Source organism: Malania oleifera, chromosome 4, assembly GCF_029873635.1.
Source record: "Malania oleifera isolate guangnan ecotype guangnan chromosome 4, ASM2987363v1, whole genome shotgun sequence".
Taxonomy (NCBI): domain Eukaryota; kingdom Viridiplantae; phylum Streptophyta; class Magnoliopsida; order Santalales; family Ximeniaceae; genus Malania; species Malania oleifera.
Window position 1 is genome coordinate 93,726,360 of NC_080420.1, and position 16,703 is coordinate 93,743,062.

At 36.9% G+C, this 16,703-nt stretch overlaps 2 protein-coding genes across 14 annotated transcripts in view; one reads left to right on the forward strand and one right to left on the reverse strand.

The window, feature by feature from the left end:
- Nucleotides 1-3,668, reverse strand: part of LOC131152983 (endoribonuclease Dicer homolog 2) — a 34,554-nt gene extending 30,886 nt beyond the window's left edge. For 12 of the 13 annotated variants that reach the window (XR_009136138.1, XM_058104974.1, XM_058104979.1 and 9 more), the window contains exons 1-4: nucleotides 3,292-3,649; nucleotides 3,115-3,193; nucleotides 2,523-2,700; nucleotides 1,966-2,079 (exon numbers count right to left, since the gene is read on the reverse strand). Coding sequence is in view for 12 of the 13 variants with exons in the window: in XM_058104974.1 (XP_057960957.1) it covers nucleotides 1,966-2,079; nucleotides 2,523-2,700; nucleotides 3,115-3,185 (363 nt within the window). In the remaining variant the exon portion in view is untranslated. Of the gene's footprint in view, nucleotides 1-1,965; nucleotides 2,080-2,522; nucleotides 2,701-3,114; nucleotides 3,194-3,291 lie in introns of all 13 variants that reach the window. The other variant, XM_058104975.1, reaches the window with a different exon arrangement.
- A 4,686-nt stretch (nucleotides 3,669-8,354) lies between these two features.
- LOC131153890 (cation/H(+) antiporter 28) lies at nucleotides 8,355-13,581 on the forward strand. The gene is made up of 5 exons (XM_058106338.1): nucleotides 8,355-8,513; nucleotides 8,626-8,907; nucleotides 8,977-9,759; nucleotides 10,839-11,441; nucleotides 12,952-13,581. The coding sequence occupies exons 1-5, from the start codon at nucleotides 8,355-8,357 to the stop codon at nucleotides 13,579-13,581; spliced, it is 2,457 nt and encodes an 818-aa protein (XP_057962321.1).
- Nucleotides 13,582-16,703: the final 3,122 nt, after the last annotated feature.

Below are 16,703 nucleotides of genomic sequence, written 5' to 3' on the forward strand. Positions count from 1 at the left end.
ACTGACTGAAGCCTGAGCAGTTCACAAACAACTCAATCCATTTACAGCCTAGTAATAAGCAACATTAAAATGAGTATTGTTTATCGTTTGTTTCTCTCTCCACATGCTGTTGGGCAGCACATGCAGGGGAGTGCTTAGGCTTTTAGGCAAATTGATATTCTAACACTTGAATCCATTTCTTCCTAGATATCTTTCTTACTTCAGTTCCCAGTTCATGAACCAAATGATGGATAAGAGAGCTGAGGCTTGCACTGCAACTAAGAAAGTATGCCACAACAACAAAGGCAGAAGCTTGCACAAGAACTAAAGGGTATGTGCCAACATTACCCCTTGCGCCACAATAGCCATGACTACCACATCACACCACCTTCGCTAAGCTATAAAAACAAGCATCTTGTGGTTAAACAGGCCGCAACCTAAGCACCTATCGAGGCCTTCTACACTTTGACTGTTGGCCAAAACCTTTTGCTCCAAAAAGGTCTATTCACTGGTTAGTTCCAAGCCCAAAATTTATGGAACACAAACTCCCACTTTCCAGTGTGGAACACAAAGACAAAAACCTTTTGACTGATGAACTATAAACAATGATGATCGGACTCTTACTCTTACAAAACGTCAAGAAACTTCAGTTTATAAACCTTGAAACTAATGAGACCAAGGAATTTGTTCTAAAGTATTCCTCTAGGCTTTAAGAGTAAAATGAGTACCATCCATTTGTATACATTGTGATCATTGAGCAGTTATAGCTTGGAAAAACAATAAAGCCTATAACTGCAAGATTAGGCATCTAAACCTAGGACCAAAAATTGTGAAACAACTTATTCCACATGGAGTAATAAATTTGAGTTCTATGAGATCACAAAGAAATTTAGCAAATTCTCTGAATGACTAGCCAAAAAATAGTAGAAGAAAGATGAAGGGGAATATGTCATAAGACTTCACAATAAACTACTAATGATAGCTATGATTGGAGATCCATAATTTGGTTGGGTAATAACAAGAGTGATTTGTTGTTGCTTCTATGCATCCTCATAGTGTATGAAATAGTAACTCTATAATGTTTGTGAGATTGAGTTTATCTCAAAATATATCTGAAGTCTTCCAATGGGTTGTTTGAGTAGCAGTTGGACATTTGATGGACTGAACCATGTGAGTGTGGCTCATGAAAATCCACGTAGAGTGCATGGCTTAATTGTACCAAACCATAGGAGTTTGTAATTCTAGAGATGTTTCGTTAGTAATACGTTGATATGCACTAAAAAGCTAGGTTCAAGAATTTGATATTCACCGAGTTTCTTGTAGATCACAGCACATTTTCCTTTAAGCGCAGTTCAAACGTTATTCCCCTGTATTATATCTTGTAAAAAATGGCAGTCCGGTACACAAAGCTCCCGCGTATGCAGGGTCCGGAGAAGGGGTGGACCACAATGGATCTATAGTATGCAGTCTTACCTTACATTTTTGCAAGAGGCTATTTCCACACTTCAAACCCGTGACCTCCAAGTCACACGACGACAACCTTACCGTTGCGCCTAAGCTCCCTTCGCATTATATCTTGTGGTTACCCAATAATTGTTCTAATTATTTTCAATTTGAATCATGCAGGGATTATTGGATTCACATTTTTCTATTGCTTCAAGTTGAAACCACTTTTATCTTATTCCACCCTGTTTCAGTTGTCTGCTGATATAGTAAATGTTAATCCAGTTATAACCTTCTGTGTCTGTCAATGATTCATCAAAGAATGAATGAAAATGCTAAAAAAAATTTAGGCTACTAATTGTTGTTTTGACTCTAATTTCTTCTGATGATAGATTTATGTAAACTAACATTCCACAAGCGTAGAATTAGAGCTATTTTTTAGCATAATGTCCTATTTTTTCACTTCAGCTTCTGATAAGTATACAATTTGACTAAATTTCTTAACCTAAAGTATGAGAAACAAACAATTATAGAAATGCTCACCTCGTATTTGTCCTGTTCTTGTCTCCATGTAGCATCATCCCAGAAGTCAACTCCCATGTCACCCCAATAAATACCCACTTTCAAGTCAGTATGCATTTTCACTGCTTCTGCTTGCTAAAAATTAGACAGTAATAAATAATCAAATGTAAGGTTGCCAATATTTAATTCAACAAAGCATTTCTAGCAATATTTTTCAAATTTCACTGCTCAGCTGAAATGTTGTTGAAAGCCTCTAATTTTTAATTTTTTTTTTTTTTTAAAAAAAAATGCTCACACATTGCATACAAGTATGTACATAATCCATAAGCGTTGAATTCTTTTTGCAAACTGTTTTATAAAACAAGAAAAATGAAAATGAAAAGGGACAATTAGTGCTGCAATCTTGAGTGCTGAAAGCAGCTCATATATCCACACATGCCTCCAATTTTTATTTCTTAGGTTACAACTTTTAGCCAAAATGGAAATGGTTTCACTTTCACAGAAACTATTTCAATTTCTGAACGGTAAAACAATGAAAAAACGTGGAGAGAAAGAAAAGGAGACAATGTTTCACATACTTGTTTAATCAACACAACTTGGGGGACCAAAAAGACAGCAATGAACCGCGAAGGCTTTCGAATAAGATATGCAAAATTACGCAGAAGCATGATCGCAATCAGTGTCTTGCCAGAGCCAGTCTCAAGAAAAACAATAGTGTTTTGCTCCAGTGCTTTCTCCAGTGCCTCGAGCTGATAGCTGCAGCAATCAACCAAGACCCCCAACTCAAAACCAATACAATCTCATCCATTTAGCTTACCCCACCAAAAAAAAAAAAAAAGAATCACAATCTAGAAACAATTGAAATTTGTGTGTCCAGCCTCTTGGAGGTAACAAAAGAACGGGAATCTAAAATTTTGACTACTACTTTATCCGGTTCAATGCCAACTTCAGAAAACAAAGCTTTCCCTCAGCTAATCCTATATATTACAACAATGTGACTTTGCTCAGCACAGTTCAAAGTTCAACCCAAAGCAAGAAGACTCATAAATTTCAAACTCTGAATCAGGGTCTCCACTTTCCTTCTTTTTATTCCATTATCCCGAAAAACAAACAGAGAATAGGAAACAACTTTATAAAAAAAACATGGACCAGCATAAACAAAGATTAAACCTTCTGGCAAACGGGAGGGGATCAGCCGACGGCTGGTGGGTGTCCTTTACCATCATGTCCCCTGCTTCCATGCTTTCTCCTTCCAATCACAAACACATTGATGAATAAGATACCACCCAACTCTTAAGAAAGCTCAGTGCGCAGAAATCGCAAAGGTGGTGGGAAATAGAAGCTCACCGGAGGAAAGAATAACTTGGAAAAGAGAATTTGCAGAGCGTGGGGAAGTTGGGAAACGTGCTCAGTGTGCTTCCAAGAGCTTCGAAACAGAGATCCGCTCGGTGTTTGGACTCGCAATCAATGCCCACACACGCATATTAAGACACGCAGAGAAGCTTAGGGAGGAAGCAAGCCGACCTATTCTTTTCATTCCATGGACAGAAAAAGCATAGAGTTTGGAATAAGGAGCAGGATGGGAAAGAGACCCACTCGCTGTTTTTCCATCAATGGGACCAGACTTTCCTTTCCATGGCCTCGCCGTTTCGTGTCCTTTTCTGGCACTCCGCGTGTTCCCGTCAGCCCACTCCTTGACTAGCTTTCTGCTTTGAATCAGAAACAGACCTCCAGAGTACTTCGGCCTCTTATGCATATTTTTTTCCCCAAATTTTTTAAAATATGAACATATTGAATTTTAATTTTCTTATTTTGCTGTTTTTGAGATTTGAGAAAGATGACAAAATATTTAGTTAACTAATAAATATTTATTTTTAAATATTTTAATAAAATTTGAATATTTTAAAAACTAGTCTTGAACCTTTTTTTTTTTTTTTTGGTGACCTTTTAAAAGTTATAGATTTAAAACTTTTAAATGCTAAAAGTTAGTTTTTTCTCCAACAATGTCGTCCTTCATTTTCTTCAACTATTATAATACTATTATTGACCTAGTTGGTCATATCCCGTTTTAATAATGACAAATATACTTAGTACTGATGTTTGCACTAAGTCTTGCATACAGATTCACTCTATGCATGAAATTGAAAATAATGTTATATCATGATGGTATATGGTGATATTACAGAAAATTGAAGAATATTATACCTTATTTGTAACTATGTTTTCATATTCTTCATTTGGGGTTGTAATTAATTATGGACTGTAACACTATATGACATGTAATAATCTGCATTATGCATGGTAGGAAAATATGCTCAGAATGGTCTTAGTTAAACCTTAGGTTCCCGCACCTAATGCACAAAGCCCCACTACACTTTACATGTTATCAGGGATCAAATTAAAATCAAAGAATGGACCTTAGGTTAAAATCATGAGGCTTCGGGCGACCGAACCTGACAAGTAAAATTGTCTCGATTGACCAAACCGTGGACCAATCAAAAAGTTGACGTGGATTCAGGCGACCGAACTCAAAATAACTTGAGTGTCCACGGTCGATTGAACTTGTACCTTGTACTTTTCCATCGTCTCCGGGCGCCCGAACTTACAATTCATTTTACCCTTGGGCGACCAAAGTTGGTAGTTCGGTAAGCTAAACTATGGTTCATACGACCGAGCCTCAGACAGAATGGAAATCGTCTTTGGTCAGCAAACTGAACCTAAACTCAGGCACTCGAACTTCAAAAATAACTTTTTCTGTTGTGTCTATTCGAGGGACCAAACGGTGGTTCAGGCCCCCAAAACTCTCGGGTTGTTTTAATTTTTACCATGATTAAGAAAGGTTAAACTGGGTTAATTTTGTTAAATAGTTTTAAAATATTTTTAATAATTACTTCTATGTCCCCAACGGTCAAAATTAAGTCATTCTCTATATCTAGGGGCTCATTTGCTTGGATTAGTAACGATTAGCAAAAAGAGATTGAGCAAAATCCTCTGAAAAATCATAAACCCTATTTTGCTATACAAACCCCATACACTCATATTCTACTACTCTCTTGAGAGATCAAATCTTTGTGAGTGTTTATTGATTGTTTCATAGTGCTAAAAACCATCTTTGGTATATTGCATTTGATTTTCGTTTAAGGGTTAAGTAAAGATTTTTCCCCTTGATTTTATTTAATAAATCTTTGGTTGGGAAAAATCTTAGAGCTAAGTGGGTCTTTGCATTATCATTGCAAGACTTATTAAGACTTGTATTTTTGGTGTGCAAAAATATTTTTCAAGCTTATATATTTTCAAATATCTCTTGAGTTATTATTTTGTGAAAAATCTTATTTGAGATATTTTGAATATACTTGTTGAAACAATTTGAAACTTATGGTGATTGATTTACATTGATTAGTTGTTTCAAAGTTTACTTGAAAATACACTCTAAATCTTGACTCTATATGTACATTAGATTGAGTGTTTAGCACACATTATTAAGCACTGAGTATATTTACTATCATCTATGCTTGCATTGTTATCTGGACTATATTGTGGTACATTTTTACTAGTTGAGAAGCATATTTCCATGTACGCAAAAATTACATTTGTTGTATTCCAAGTGTGGGCCTGAAGAGGGAGACTAACCCTATTGAATAGTTCCAGATTGACTTAGACCCGGTTAGGAAAGTTAGATGCACCATTCTGGTAAGGTGTAGTTGTAGGTTGAGGTTAGTCCCGTTAATTGACCTGATTGTATTAGGTATCGCTCTACCTGTGAAGTAAGCCTTATAGTGGAATCCTTGTACTGGTGAGCCAAGGTGGGGATATAGGCACTTTGGGCGAACCTTGATAATATATCGTGTGTGCAATTTACATTTTCGCAATTTATTTACTGCACGTGTATGTTTTATTGTGAATGATTGGATTTATAATTGCATATACGGACCCTAAGTTGCATAATATTGCTATTAGATTGGTTGACTTATGAAAGAATTTTTTAAATATCCAATTCACCCCCCTCTTGGGATTGTACCAAAGCTAACAATTGATATCAAAGTCTTGTTACTTAGACTTAACAATTAATTAGTAAAAAGATCATTATGCCTCGTGTTGGTGCATCCCCTTCATGTGAGGAAAGGTTAGTTATGAACCCTCCGATGTTTTGTGGTGAAAACTTTGTTTTATGAAAATTTAAGATAACCATATTTGTTAAAGCTTTAAATTGGAGGTTTTGAAAAGTTATTGATCACAGAAATATTGTGCTTGTAAAAATCATTGATTGTATTGATGTTCCTAAGTCTGAATTTGATCTGAATGATAATGATAAGAACCTAATGCAAGTAAACTTTGATGCCATGAACACCTTGCTGCATGCTTTAGATACTAATATTCTCTGTGAGGTTATGACATGTAATAGTGCAAATGAGATATGGGAGGAATTTGAAAGGAGATATGGAGCAACTATGCAAGAAAAGGCAATCACTCCTTGTGACTTAAGCTCTATAGATTTTGAAGGAGGCAAACAATGCTTCATAGCTCTAACTGACGATGAGGTAAACTCGTCTCTTCCTACGTTATTAGATAACCTTGGTAATGATTCATGTGTTGATTTGAATGATGCATCTGATAATGAATCATATGATAGCTCTGATAGTGAAAGTCTGCCTACTTATGAAGAATTACAAATTGAATATGTTAGAATTCATAAGTCACTTATTAAAGTTAATAAAATGTATACTGCTTTGAAAAACAAGTATGAGACCTGTGTGAAAGAATGTGAGTCTAAAGTTCTTATTGAAAGAGAAAATGATTTTAAAATCAAACAGTTAGTAAACAAGAATGAAAAATTAAAAAAAAGAATTGAATGCAGTAAGATCTCAATCTTCAAATGACAATAATAAAGATCATCTTATTGCAGAACTTAAATGTAAAACAAACAACATGACTAAAGAGTTTGTTAAATTACAAGATGTTTGCAAATGTTTTAAGAACTTAAAAATGCAAGATCTGGAAAAGAAAGTAGAAGACCAAGTTAAGATCATCTACACCTTCACTAGAGGTAAGAACAACTTTAATAAGTTATTAGGTTCACAGAAGGTAACCTTAGATAAGGAAGGTATTGGATATAATGGAGTTAGAAATACAAAGAAGAAAAATTTGTACATTGGGTACTTCGTGAGAGAGTCTGATTATTATGCTAGTACCTCCTCCGGTCCTTATACTCATACCTATTGTGTTTTATGTAAAAAGAAGGGACATCCCAAGTTTGATTGTTCGTTCAAAAGGAAATAGGTCAAAATGAAACAGGTGTGGAGAGTGAAAGAAAAACCTGAATCTGTCTCTCCTTGACCCGAAAATGTTTCAACTTTCAATAGATTAGAATAGGGGGACTCTATAATCTTGAGGTCATTAGTTTATGATATTGTAGTACGTATATAGTACAACAATATAAAACAATGAATAAAAGAGAGGATGATATTTAAAAGATAAATCTAGTGTTTTTACATCCTAAATACTTAGGTTTAATTTGCCTTTATTTTGCATATGCAAAACATGCAAGATTTGTCTTGTGCCAAAAGAAAAGAATTCTCCTTAAATTATAATGGAGTGAAAAAATATTTATGTAAAATAAAATTTTAAAAAAATGTTGCTGTATAATAACTTTAGTAGCTGGTATTTAGTAGCCAATGGCTTATATATACATAGACACACACCCTATTAGAAGTCATTGAGTTTTCATCTAATAGCTAATTAAAGTGGTGTTATATATGCTTGGACTGATATATGCTGGAGAACATTTTGACAAGACCTGCATTAATTGCCCAAATGATATTGTCTTCCTTTCCTTCTCTTTTGCATTCATAGATCTCAAATTCAGATATTTGAAATGAGATAGTAAAATTTTAAAAGAGATATATTTGATTTATTATCCTCGATTGATGACTCATGCATGCGTGTAAAATAAATTAAATAAAATTAATAATCTTTTTAGCCATTCAATCTAATATTTCCCCTTAATTAATTTGAACATTTTGATTACTCGAACAGCTGCACACGATATTAAAAATAATTTTATTTTTATTTTTCCGTGCAGATAAATCAAGATGAGTCTATTGAGTGTCTTTGATGCGTGATTAGCAAGAAAAAATGGAGAAAAGAAAGGGACGTTGGAGAAGATTTGACCATGTGGATGGTCATTATATGATAGGACTTGGCCCAAAGTCCGCGCCAAAAATTCTCAATCACAAAAATAAACAGCCTCATCAACAAACTAGTTGAAAAACCAAAAAACAAAAAAACACTCTTTTCATAAACTTGGCAGATAATTAAAATTACACTGCTTACTCGATCAGCATCTATTAATTAATTTCTACCTCCCTCCACCTCTGTACGTATCAGATCGAGAAGAGAAAGAAGGAAACAAGATGGGCATTCGCGAAATTCAAAACAACGAGAATGTGCAAGTGAGTGTCATCAGCATAGCAGCATATTTCCTTTTTATACTGGGAGTTGTGGTCGCCTGCAACGTTGTTCATGCACTCCTAAAGCGTTTGTCACAACCTCGTATGATCTCTGAGATTATTGTGAGTCTCTCTTTCTCTCCCCCTCCCCTCCCTTGTCTCTCTCTCATTTTATATGTGTAAGTACGTTAATTTAATTCCTGGATCTGCATGCATGCCTGGCGTGCACATACAGGTATCTTTAGTTGTTGTAGGGACAGGGCTTTACGAGAAGTTGCTGGACACAAGCTTTTACCGCGAACGAGGAGATCAACTAAAGTTGTTCGTAAACGTGTTGAGCCAGTGTGGGATGATAGGGTACATGTTTACTCTAGGTCTGGAAATGGACCCTCTAACCCTCCTCCGCCGACCGCCCCGTGAAGCCAAAATGGCTTACGCCGCGATGCTCAGCTCCTTCATCTTGGCCTTTTCCCTCACGCCGGGCCTCCGTCTCTGGAACAACACCGCCGCGCTTTCCGTGGAGGCTTTTAGCGAGAACTCGCGGCGGTACCCAGACCAAATCCTCCAACCAACGCGGTCCACCAAGTTCCTCACCTCCGTGCAGCTCTCTAGCACGGCGTTCCCGCTGCTGACGCGCATGATCACGGACCTGAAGATCGGGAAATCAGACATCGGGCGGTTCACGGTGGCCGCGGCTATGCATTCGGACCTACTGTCGAACCTGCTGATGATCCTGGGGTACATATGCTCGTGCAAGAAGGAGGATTTGGTGGGGGTGGTGTGTGGGGTGCTCATCCAAGTGATGTTCACGTACAAGGTGGGGTGCATTCTGATAAATTGGGTGAACCAGAAGAACCCACCCGGGGGGCCGATGAGGGAGAACCACCTAGTGTTGGCGGTGGCGTTCGTGGGGATCATATGCGTGTGGCTGACGGCCATGAAGCTAGTGCTACCCTACAGTGTGTTCATGACGGGGCTGTTTCTGCCGAGGGAGGGGAGGGTGTCGAAGATAATGGTGAGGAAGCTTGAGTTGATACTGAGCAGGGTGTTGTATCCGATCGTGTTCGTGAACGTGGGGTTGGGGGTGAAGTTCTTTTTCGCGGACAGCACGGGGGGGATGGTGCAGTTTTGGGAGGTGCTGGAGATGATAGGGATGGCCAGCGGGAAGAAGCCGTGGGGGAGTTGGCACAGACACTTTTGGGGTGAGGCGTTTGGGATGGTGGGGATTGTGGTGGTGGGGAAGGTGCTGGGAGCATTGCTTGCGGGGAAAATGCTGTTGGGTATGCATTGGAAGGAGTCTGGTTCCATTGGCTTGTTTCTCGCTGTCAAGGGCCATCCTCATGTCTACGCTGCACTTGTGGCCACCGAAGTAAGTAAGCCTTTATAATATTATATATACCCCGCACATAATATGTATATATTATCTCGAAGAAAATATTAGGTATACAAAATGTATACATTGAATATAATATAATTTTATTGTGCATTAAAGAACAACATAATTTGGTTATAATACATACACATATATGGCGAAATCATATGGGTTTCCCAAGGAATTTTGGCCTTCCAAATAATGTGGCTCCAAAGAAAAACAACGAAAGAAGGGGTTTCTAAAATGTGCCAGAAGAAAGATTTAAAAAAGAACATCGTTCTCTCATATGGCGAAATCATGTTAGATCCAGTATATACACCTTACCTCAATCATTTTCTCTATCTTTATCTTTCTTAATTAATTTCTCTTTCAATTCCTTACTAGAAATTATTAATTAGATAGATTAGGGGCTACCATATGAGAAATTGTACAGAGGACCTGTAATGCCTTTTACGTTGTTCATCTACCTATTATTTAATGTGAAACGTATGACACTAAGTGAGACCCATTTGATTAGGGACTATGGACACATGAATATGTAAAAAAACGAGTTTCCTATATAATTTCTGGTATGTATCATACCTAATTAATTAGTGCATTCTAGAAAACCAATCAAATCCTTTAGTTTGGGTAATTAAATTTTAGTGCATGCATACTTTATTGATATTGAATATATTACACTTAATGTCTTATAATGACACAAATTAAATTTAAGTATTTTTAATTAATCATCTAAAATATGACTCAATTAGGCAACCTAATATAATTAATAGTTTCGCCGTTTCCTACACTCACAAGCTCACATACTTGCTTAATTAATGCATCAATTATGTTTTGCCACATTATCCTTATTAGTATATAAAAGTATGATTTGATGGTACCCACCATTTCTTACAAGTAACTCGGTTCTCCCTTATTAAATTATTTGACGTCATGGTAGATTTTTTTTAAGTGAAAATTAAAATATTCTCTTTATTAATTTGTTTGGTACATGGTAGATTTTTTTTTAACTCCCCCACAAAAAAAAAAAAAACCATATTGTTGCTTATCCTTCAAGAACTACCTGCACACTGCAGAACTTAGGCATAGACGCAATCTGCGCCATGGCGATGGTACTGGTGATCGTGTGCAGCGTCGTCTACATCCCATTCCTCATAACCTACCTGGTCCGCCGGGCCCGCAAACGCTCCTCCGTCCAAAGAATGACTCTCCAATGGCTTGAGCCTTCCAACGAGCTCCGCATGCTCCTCTGCCTCCGCGGCCTGGAGAACCTTCCGTCCTCCATCAACTTCACGGAGATCTCCCGCGGCACCTCCGCCGACCCCGGCACCACCGTCTACGTCACCGACATGATTGAGCTCACTGACAGCGTCGCCGCCACGCTGGTCCACGGCAGGGCCGCACCCGAAGATGCCGCCGCCGCCATGTCCGACCTCTCCGTCACCGAGATGAGAAAGCAAATCACCCACGAGTTCCAAGACTACGTGGAGGAGACTGGAGGCGGCATCGTCATCCGCCGCATGCTCGCGGTCTCCACCATGGCCACCATGCACCAGGATATCTGCGTTTTGGCCAAGGACTTGATGGTTTCCCTCATAATATTGCCCTTCCACAGAATTCAGTCGTCTGATCGGAAACTTGACGATAACCGGCCAGGGTTTCGAAACGTCAATCGTCGGGTACGTACCAATTCACACACTCCAAATCCAAAAGTACGTACCTGCATGCCTATGATAAATTTTTTCAATGTGCATGGGTTTGTGTGTGTAGGTGCAGTGCCTTACATGAATTTAATTGGATTAAGGTATAAAATAAGGAGAACTTATTAGGTATATTTAGGCGTCAACACATAATTTGCTATGTGTATGTATTTTAATTAAATAGATTTAGGGAAAATGGTTTAAAAATTATATGTATAGACCCAAGTTCTAAATCTATAGCACAAATTTGGATTAAGGTGTAATTGTTGATCATAGCACAAATTTATCCTATATTTGGGAACATAATTTTCAGGATTTAGATTTGAACTTACTTGGACTTACCCAAAATGGAGTACAAATTTTTCTGAACTTTTTCTAAATCCACACAATTCAAATCTAGACTATAATTCTAAGAATTAAAAATTTCACCCTAGGAGAATCTTGAATCAAATGCAGTGCATGATTATATGTTTCAGAGCTTGGATTTTGAGACATAAGCTTGAATTTGTGTAAAATGTAGTAAAAATTTATATTGTTTTTTATCCAAATCTTTACAAATACAATCCATAGCTCAACTATAAAAATATATTGGTATTTATCATACTTTAAATTTGCATCTTTGTTGATTAATGTCGACATAACTCAATATGCATGTTTTGTATTAAATTTTATCCACTTTAACACAATTAAATATTTTCATTTTAAAAAGGATTGATTACAAAATTAATTAATTGAATTGCACATCAATTCCCAATATTTTAAGCTTGACATTTTATTTCTTGAACTTATAACCAAACAGAAAAAGCTATTTTCTTAAGCATCAAAAAGTTGGCTAATAAATATTCAATGATAAACTTGTGACTGGATCTAATAAATTACTTTATTGTTCCTGTAAGTGGCAAAATGTCCATAATTTGAACTTCACGTTGAGGCAAAAGAAGTCATGTTGAGTTTGTATGCATAGGAAAATTATAGAAAATTCTTGTCATCCATGCATCTATGTACCTCTTATTTAGATGTGAGTCACATGTTTTGTAAGTCACGCTTTGACATTATGCTTATTTTTCTTTGACATTATGCTCATCATGAGTGGGACTCACCTTGCATATTTCTCACATTTAATTGAGAGGTGCACGAACACATGGAGAGATAGACATGCACTTTTTATAATTTCTCATAAACATGTAGCAAATGCAAGAGAAGATAAATTATAGTTGAAGGTGTTTTGTGGCCTCTTTTTCTTTGACTTAGGGGGAGAAAAAAGTATTACAAGGTCCTAGTCATGAGTTTGTCAAGTGAACTAACATTCGCCAGTCAATTTTAATGGTAAGGAAGGAAAGTGCAACATTTATCTTTGCAAGTTTAAGAGGTTAAATGTATGCCAAAACTTAAATATGAAGACATAAAATACAATATTTGACCCCAAAACTCAAACCCTAATATTGCATAATCTTCTCTCATAAAATCCATCTTTGAATTAATCTAACAGGTGTTGCGAAACCCGCCATGCTCGGTGGGAATACTTGTGGATCGTGGCTTCAGTTCAATAAACAAGATATCAAAATTGACGTGTCTTCAAGTGGCGCTTATCTTCATTGGTGGAAAAGACGATCGAGAAGCACTTGCATATGTTGGGCGCATAGCACGACACCCTGGAGTGAAACTAACAGTGTTTAGGTTCATGATGGACACTAGCGAAACCACCCTTTCCTTGAGAACTCGCATTTTTAAGTGCAGGGTGGACACGGGCAGTGCCGCAGAGTTGGAGAAGGAGGTAAGGTTGGACGATGAGTACTTTGCCGAGTTTTATGAGAGGCACGTTGTGGGGGAGCATGTGTCCTACACGGAGAAGTATCTGGTGAGTTCCATGGACACCTACTTCACGCTACAATCATTGGAGAAGCAGTACACACTACTAGTGGTAGGGCAAGGTGGGGAAAGGGTGAATTCCATGTTGACATGGGGGCTAAATGATTGGAACCAATGCCCAGAGCTAGGGCTAATCGGAAACATGCTATCAGAGTCCAGCTTCACAGCCACGGCGTCACTCTTGATCATCCAACAACATCATCTTAGAGGGGAATTAGATGGCCTTGAGGATGACTTTTCCATATTGTAGATATGTGTGTGTGTGTGTGTGTGTGTGTGTGTGTGTGTGTGTGTGTGTGTGTGTGTGTGTGTGTTAAATCTTAATTTTTCAAGGCAATTGTAGTTTTGAGATTGTTCATGAAAATGGAATTTAAAACAAATAGCATGTATATAATTATGTAAAGCTAAATACTCATATAAATAGTTGATGAGTAACCATTTTTGTTATTGTTATACACAAAAGATAAGTGTTTGGGATGTTCATAGTACCCTCAAGGGACTTCTTTAATGCCTATGATAATATATCAGTAAGAACAAAGGAAAAAATAAAAGATTGAAGTAATTGAAAAAGAAAATATTAGAGTATGTTGGTGAAGTAGTGAACTAATTAAAGAGATAGCTTTCCTAAGTGGAATATCCTAGCTAGTGGTGCTCTTGCTCACCAAGTGGTAGCTTCTAAGTGGCTAATAATTGCCTTCCTCCCCTTCCACATTTGAGTTAAAGATTGGACATAAAAGTAGGTCGATGTAATATTATTGTAGCTTAATTGGTTTGAACTTTATCTTCCTTAATTTTCTCTTTATTTATTTATTATATTAAAAGGAACTTCTAATTTAACAAACGAATGCACTGAGATCAACATATCTATATATATAGACACACATGTACACACATTAAGTTGAAACACAGCCCATTAAGTATAATAATGTGCATCAAGTTCAAGGGCAAATATAGACACACATGTACACACACATTAAGTTGAAACACAGCCCGTTAAGTATAATAGTATGCATCAAGTTCAAGGCCATAAATTACATCTGCTAACTAAATGCACTAGACAAGTATCCATCAGCAAAAAATTAGATGAAAAATATGATGACATCAACTTATAAATTTGATTATATTTCATTTTTAATTATCAAACATGCAGTTAATGGAGCAAACATTTAGTACCCAGCTTGACAAAGTATTGCAAGTTTAGGTAAATTAGGATAATGAACAAATGCATATTGGGCATTCCTACTTCTAACGACTTGAAAAATTTGAGGTGGAGTATTGGGAGGCAAACATGGTTGTGGATCAAGCTTTATTTGGGCTATAAGCATATATGTTGGGCTAAAAAATGTCAAGCCAAATGAATATGTACTATTATGCTAACAAATTTAATCATGTTGTTTTATTATGTTGAGATTAATTTGAATTAATGCATTCATGTGTCTTAGTTCATGTAGGTGTAAGTTTAATGTCATGGGTGGAGGGGACTCATTTAATCACTGGTTGTGATTAAACTCGGTGAGAATTACACTCAATTTCACAATAAACACTCAATTGATTTCAATCTAAAAAAATTACAAAGGAATTCAAAATATACAAACATTTCTTCTTACTGGTTAATGTCTCTCTATACACCTCATATTACATTACACACAAACACACACACACACACACACACACATATATATATTTATAGCAAAGCATCTGACGATAAGTGAAGATTATAATCAACAATGGTGGGCTGGTTGGTGAGGTTGCTACTGACTCCAGCCCAAATTCAATAAAGGTGGGCTGTCGGCCATCTTCAGTCAAGTTTAATTTTCAACATTCTCCCCCTCAAACTTGACTCTCCTAGTTTTTTCATTCTGAGCATTGTCTTCAGTCATGCCAAAATATCATGCCTGAGTGGCTTCATGAAAATGTCAGCAATCTGATCATATGTTCTGCAAGATATCAGTTCTACTTCTTTTTTCTTGACATGCTCCTTGATAAAATGATACCGAATATCAATATGTTTGCTTCTTTTATGGTAAAATGGATTCTTCGCAAGTGCAATCGCTGATCGGTTGTCGATGTAGACTTCTGTGGGGTTATTTGAAGAAATCCCAGATACTTCAGTACGTTCCTGACTCATATAGCATGACAAACAACTTAACTGGTAGCAACATACTCAGCTGCACATTATGACACCGTTACGATAGGTTGCTTCTTTGATGACCATGCAAATGTTGTATCTCCCATGAAGAATGTGAATCTAATCGTGCTTTTTCATTCATCAAGATCTCTTCCCCAATCGCTATCTGAATAACTGATAAGTTTGCAACCCCATCTTGATTAATAAAACATACCATTAGTGTCACGACCTGCTTAATTTCTACAATTTTTTTTTAAAAATAAAATCAATATCATATATCTCAAAACCCAACTCAACCAATTATAATTCACCTGGACCCGTGGGTACCAGGGATACATCAGAACACAATCGGAAGCCTAAGTAGCATGAAATATATATATTCACAATATTGTAAATACAAAACACCCATCATTTTACAACAAATACCAGAGCCACTACAACCATCGTATTTCCATATGTACATCTCAAAAATAAGACCTAGAGATATTTTCCCAAAAATCTAACTGTCCCTACAAAACTTATTCTTCAAAAGGGCAGATACCTAGCACTAGTTCAGCGAGGCTTTTCCCACTCTCTTATCTAGGGTTCCTGAAAAGTTTATGAAATTTAAGGGCGAGACACCTCTCAGTAAGGGAAATAAACTAATACTAGTGTGTGGTAACATGAGTATTCTGTGTTCAACATATATCATACATAACATGTTCATTACTATTTATCAAATCTGGGAAAACATACATATACCGTCAAAACATGGCAGAACATACTGCATTTTTCATAATCATATTTCATCTCATATAATAATAATAACATAAAAACATTCCTGGTAGGTTAGCTAGCTGTTGTCATGTATTACCCTCACATGACTGCGTTGTGTGGCCCGAAGGCGGGACCTGACAATGGTTGGCTGACCACTGCCAAGTCAAACAATAGTCTATAGGTTCGATGGGTCTACCGGACCTAATCCGTACATCAGGGGTGATCAGCACACTTCTTATAAACCACATCGACCATCCAATCTCACACCACTCCATACAACGGCGTTAACACAAATATCATGATCACGAAAACCATGGACACATAGCAACGGTATCGTGCAAGTGCTAGCCTAAACCAAGCCAATCAGGTTCTGATATCATATACATATATTAAAATCGTGATACATGGATATCTCATATCATTAATTTTCACATTAACCATATCATTTTGCACATATACATATATTATGAAAATCATCGACTCATACG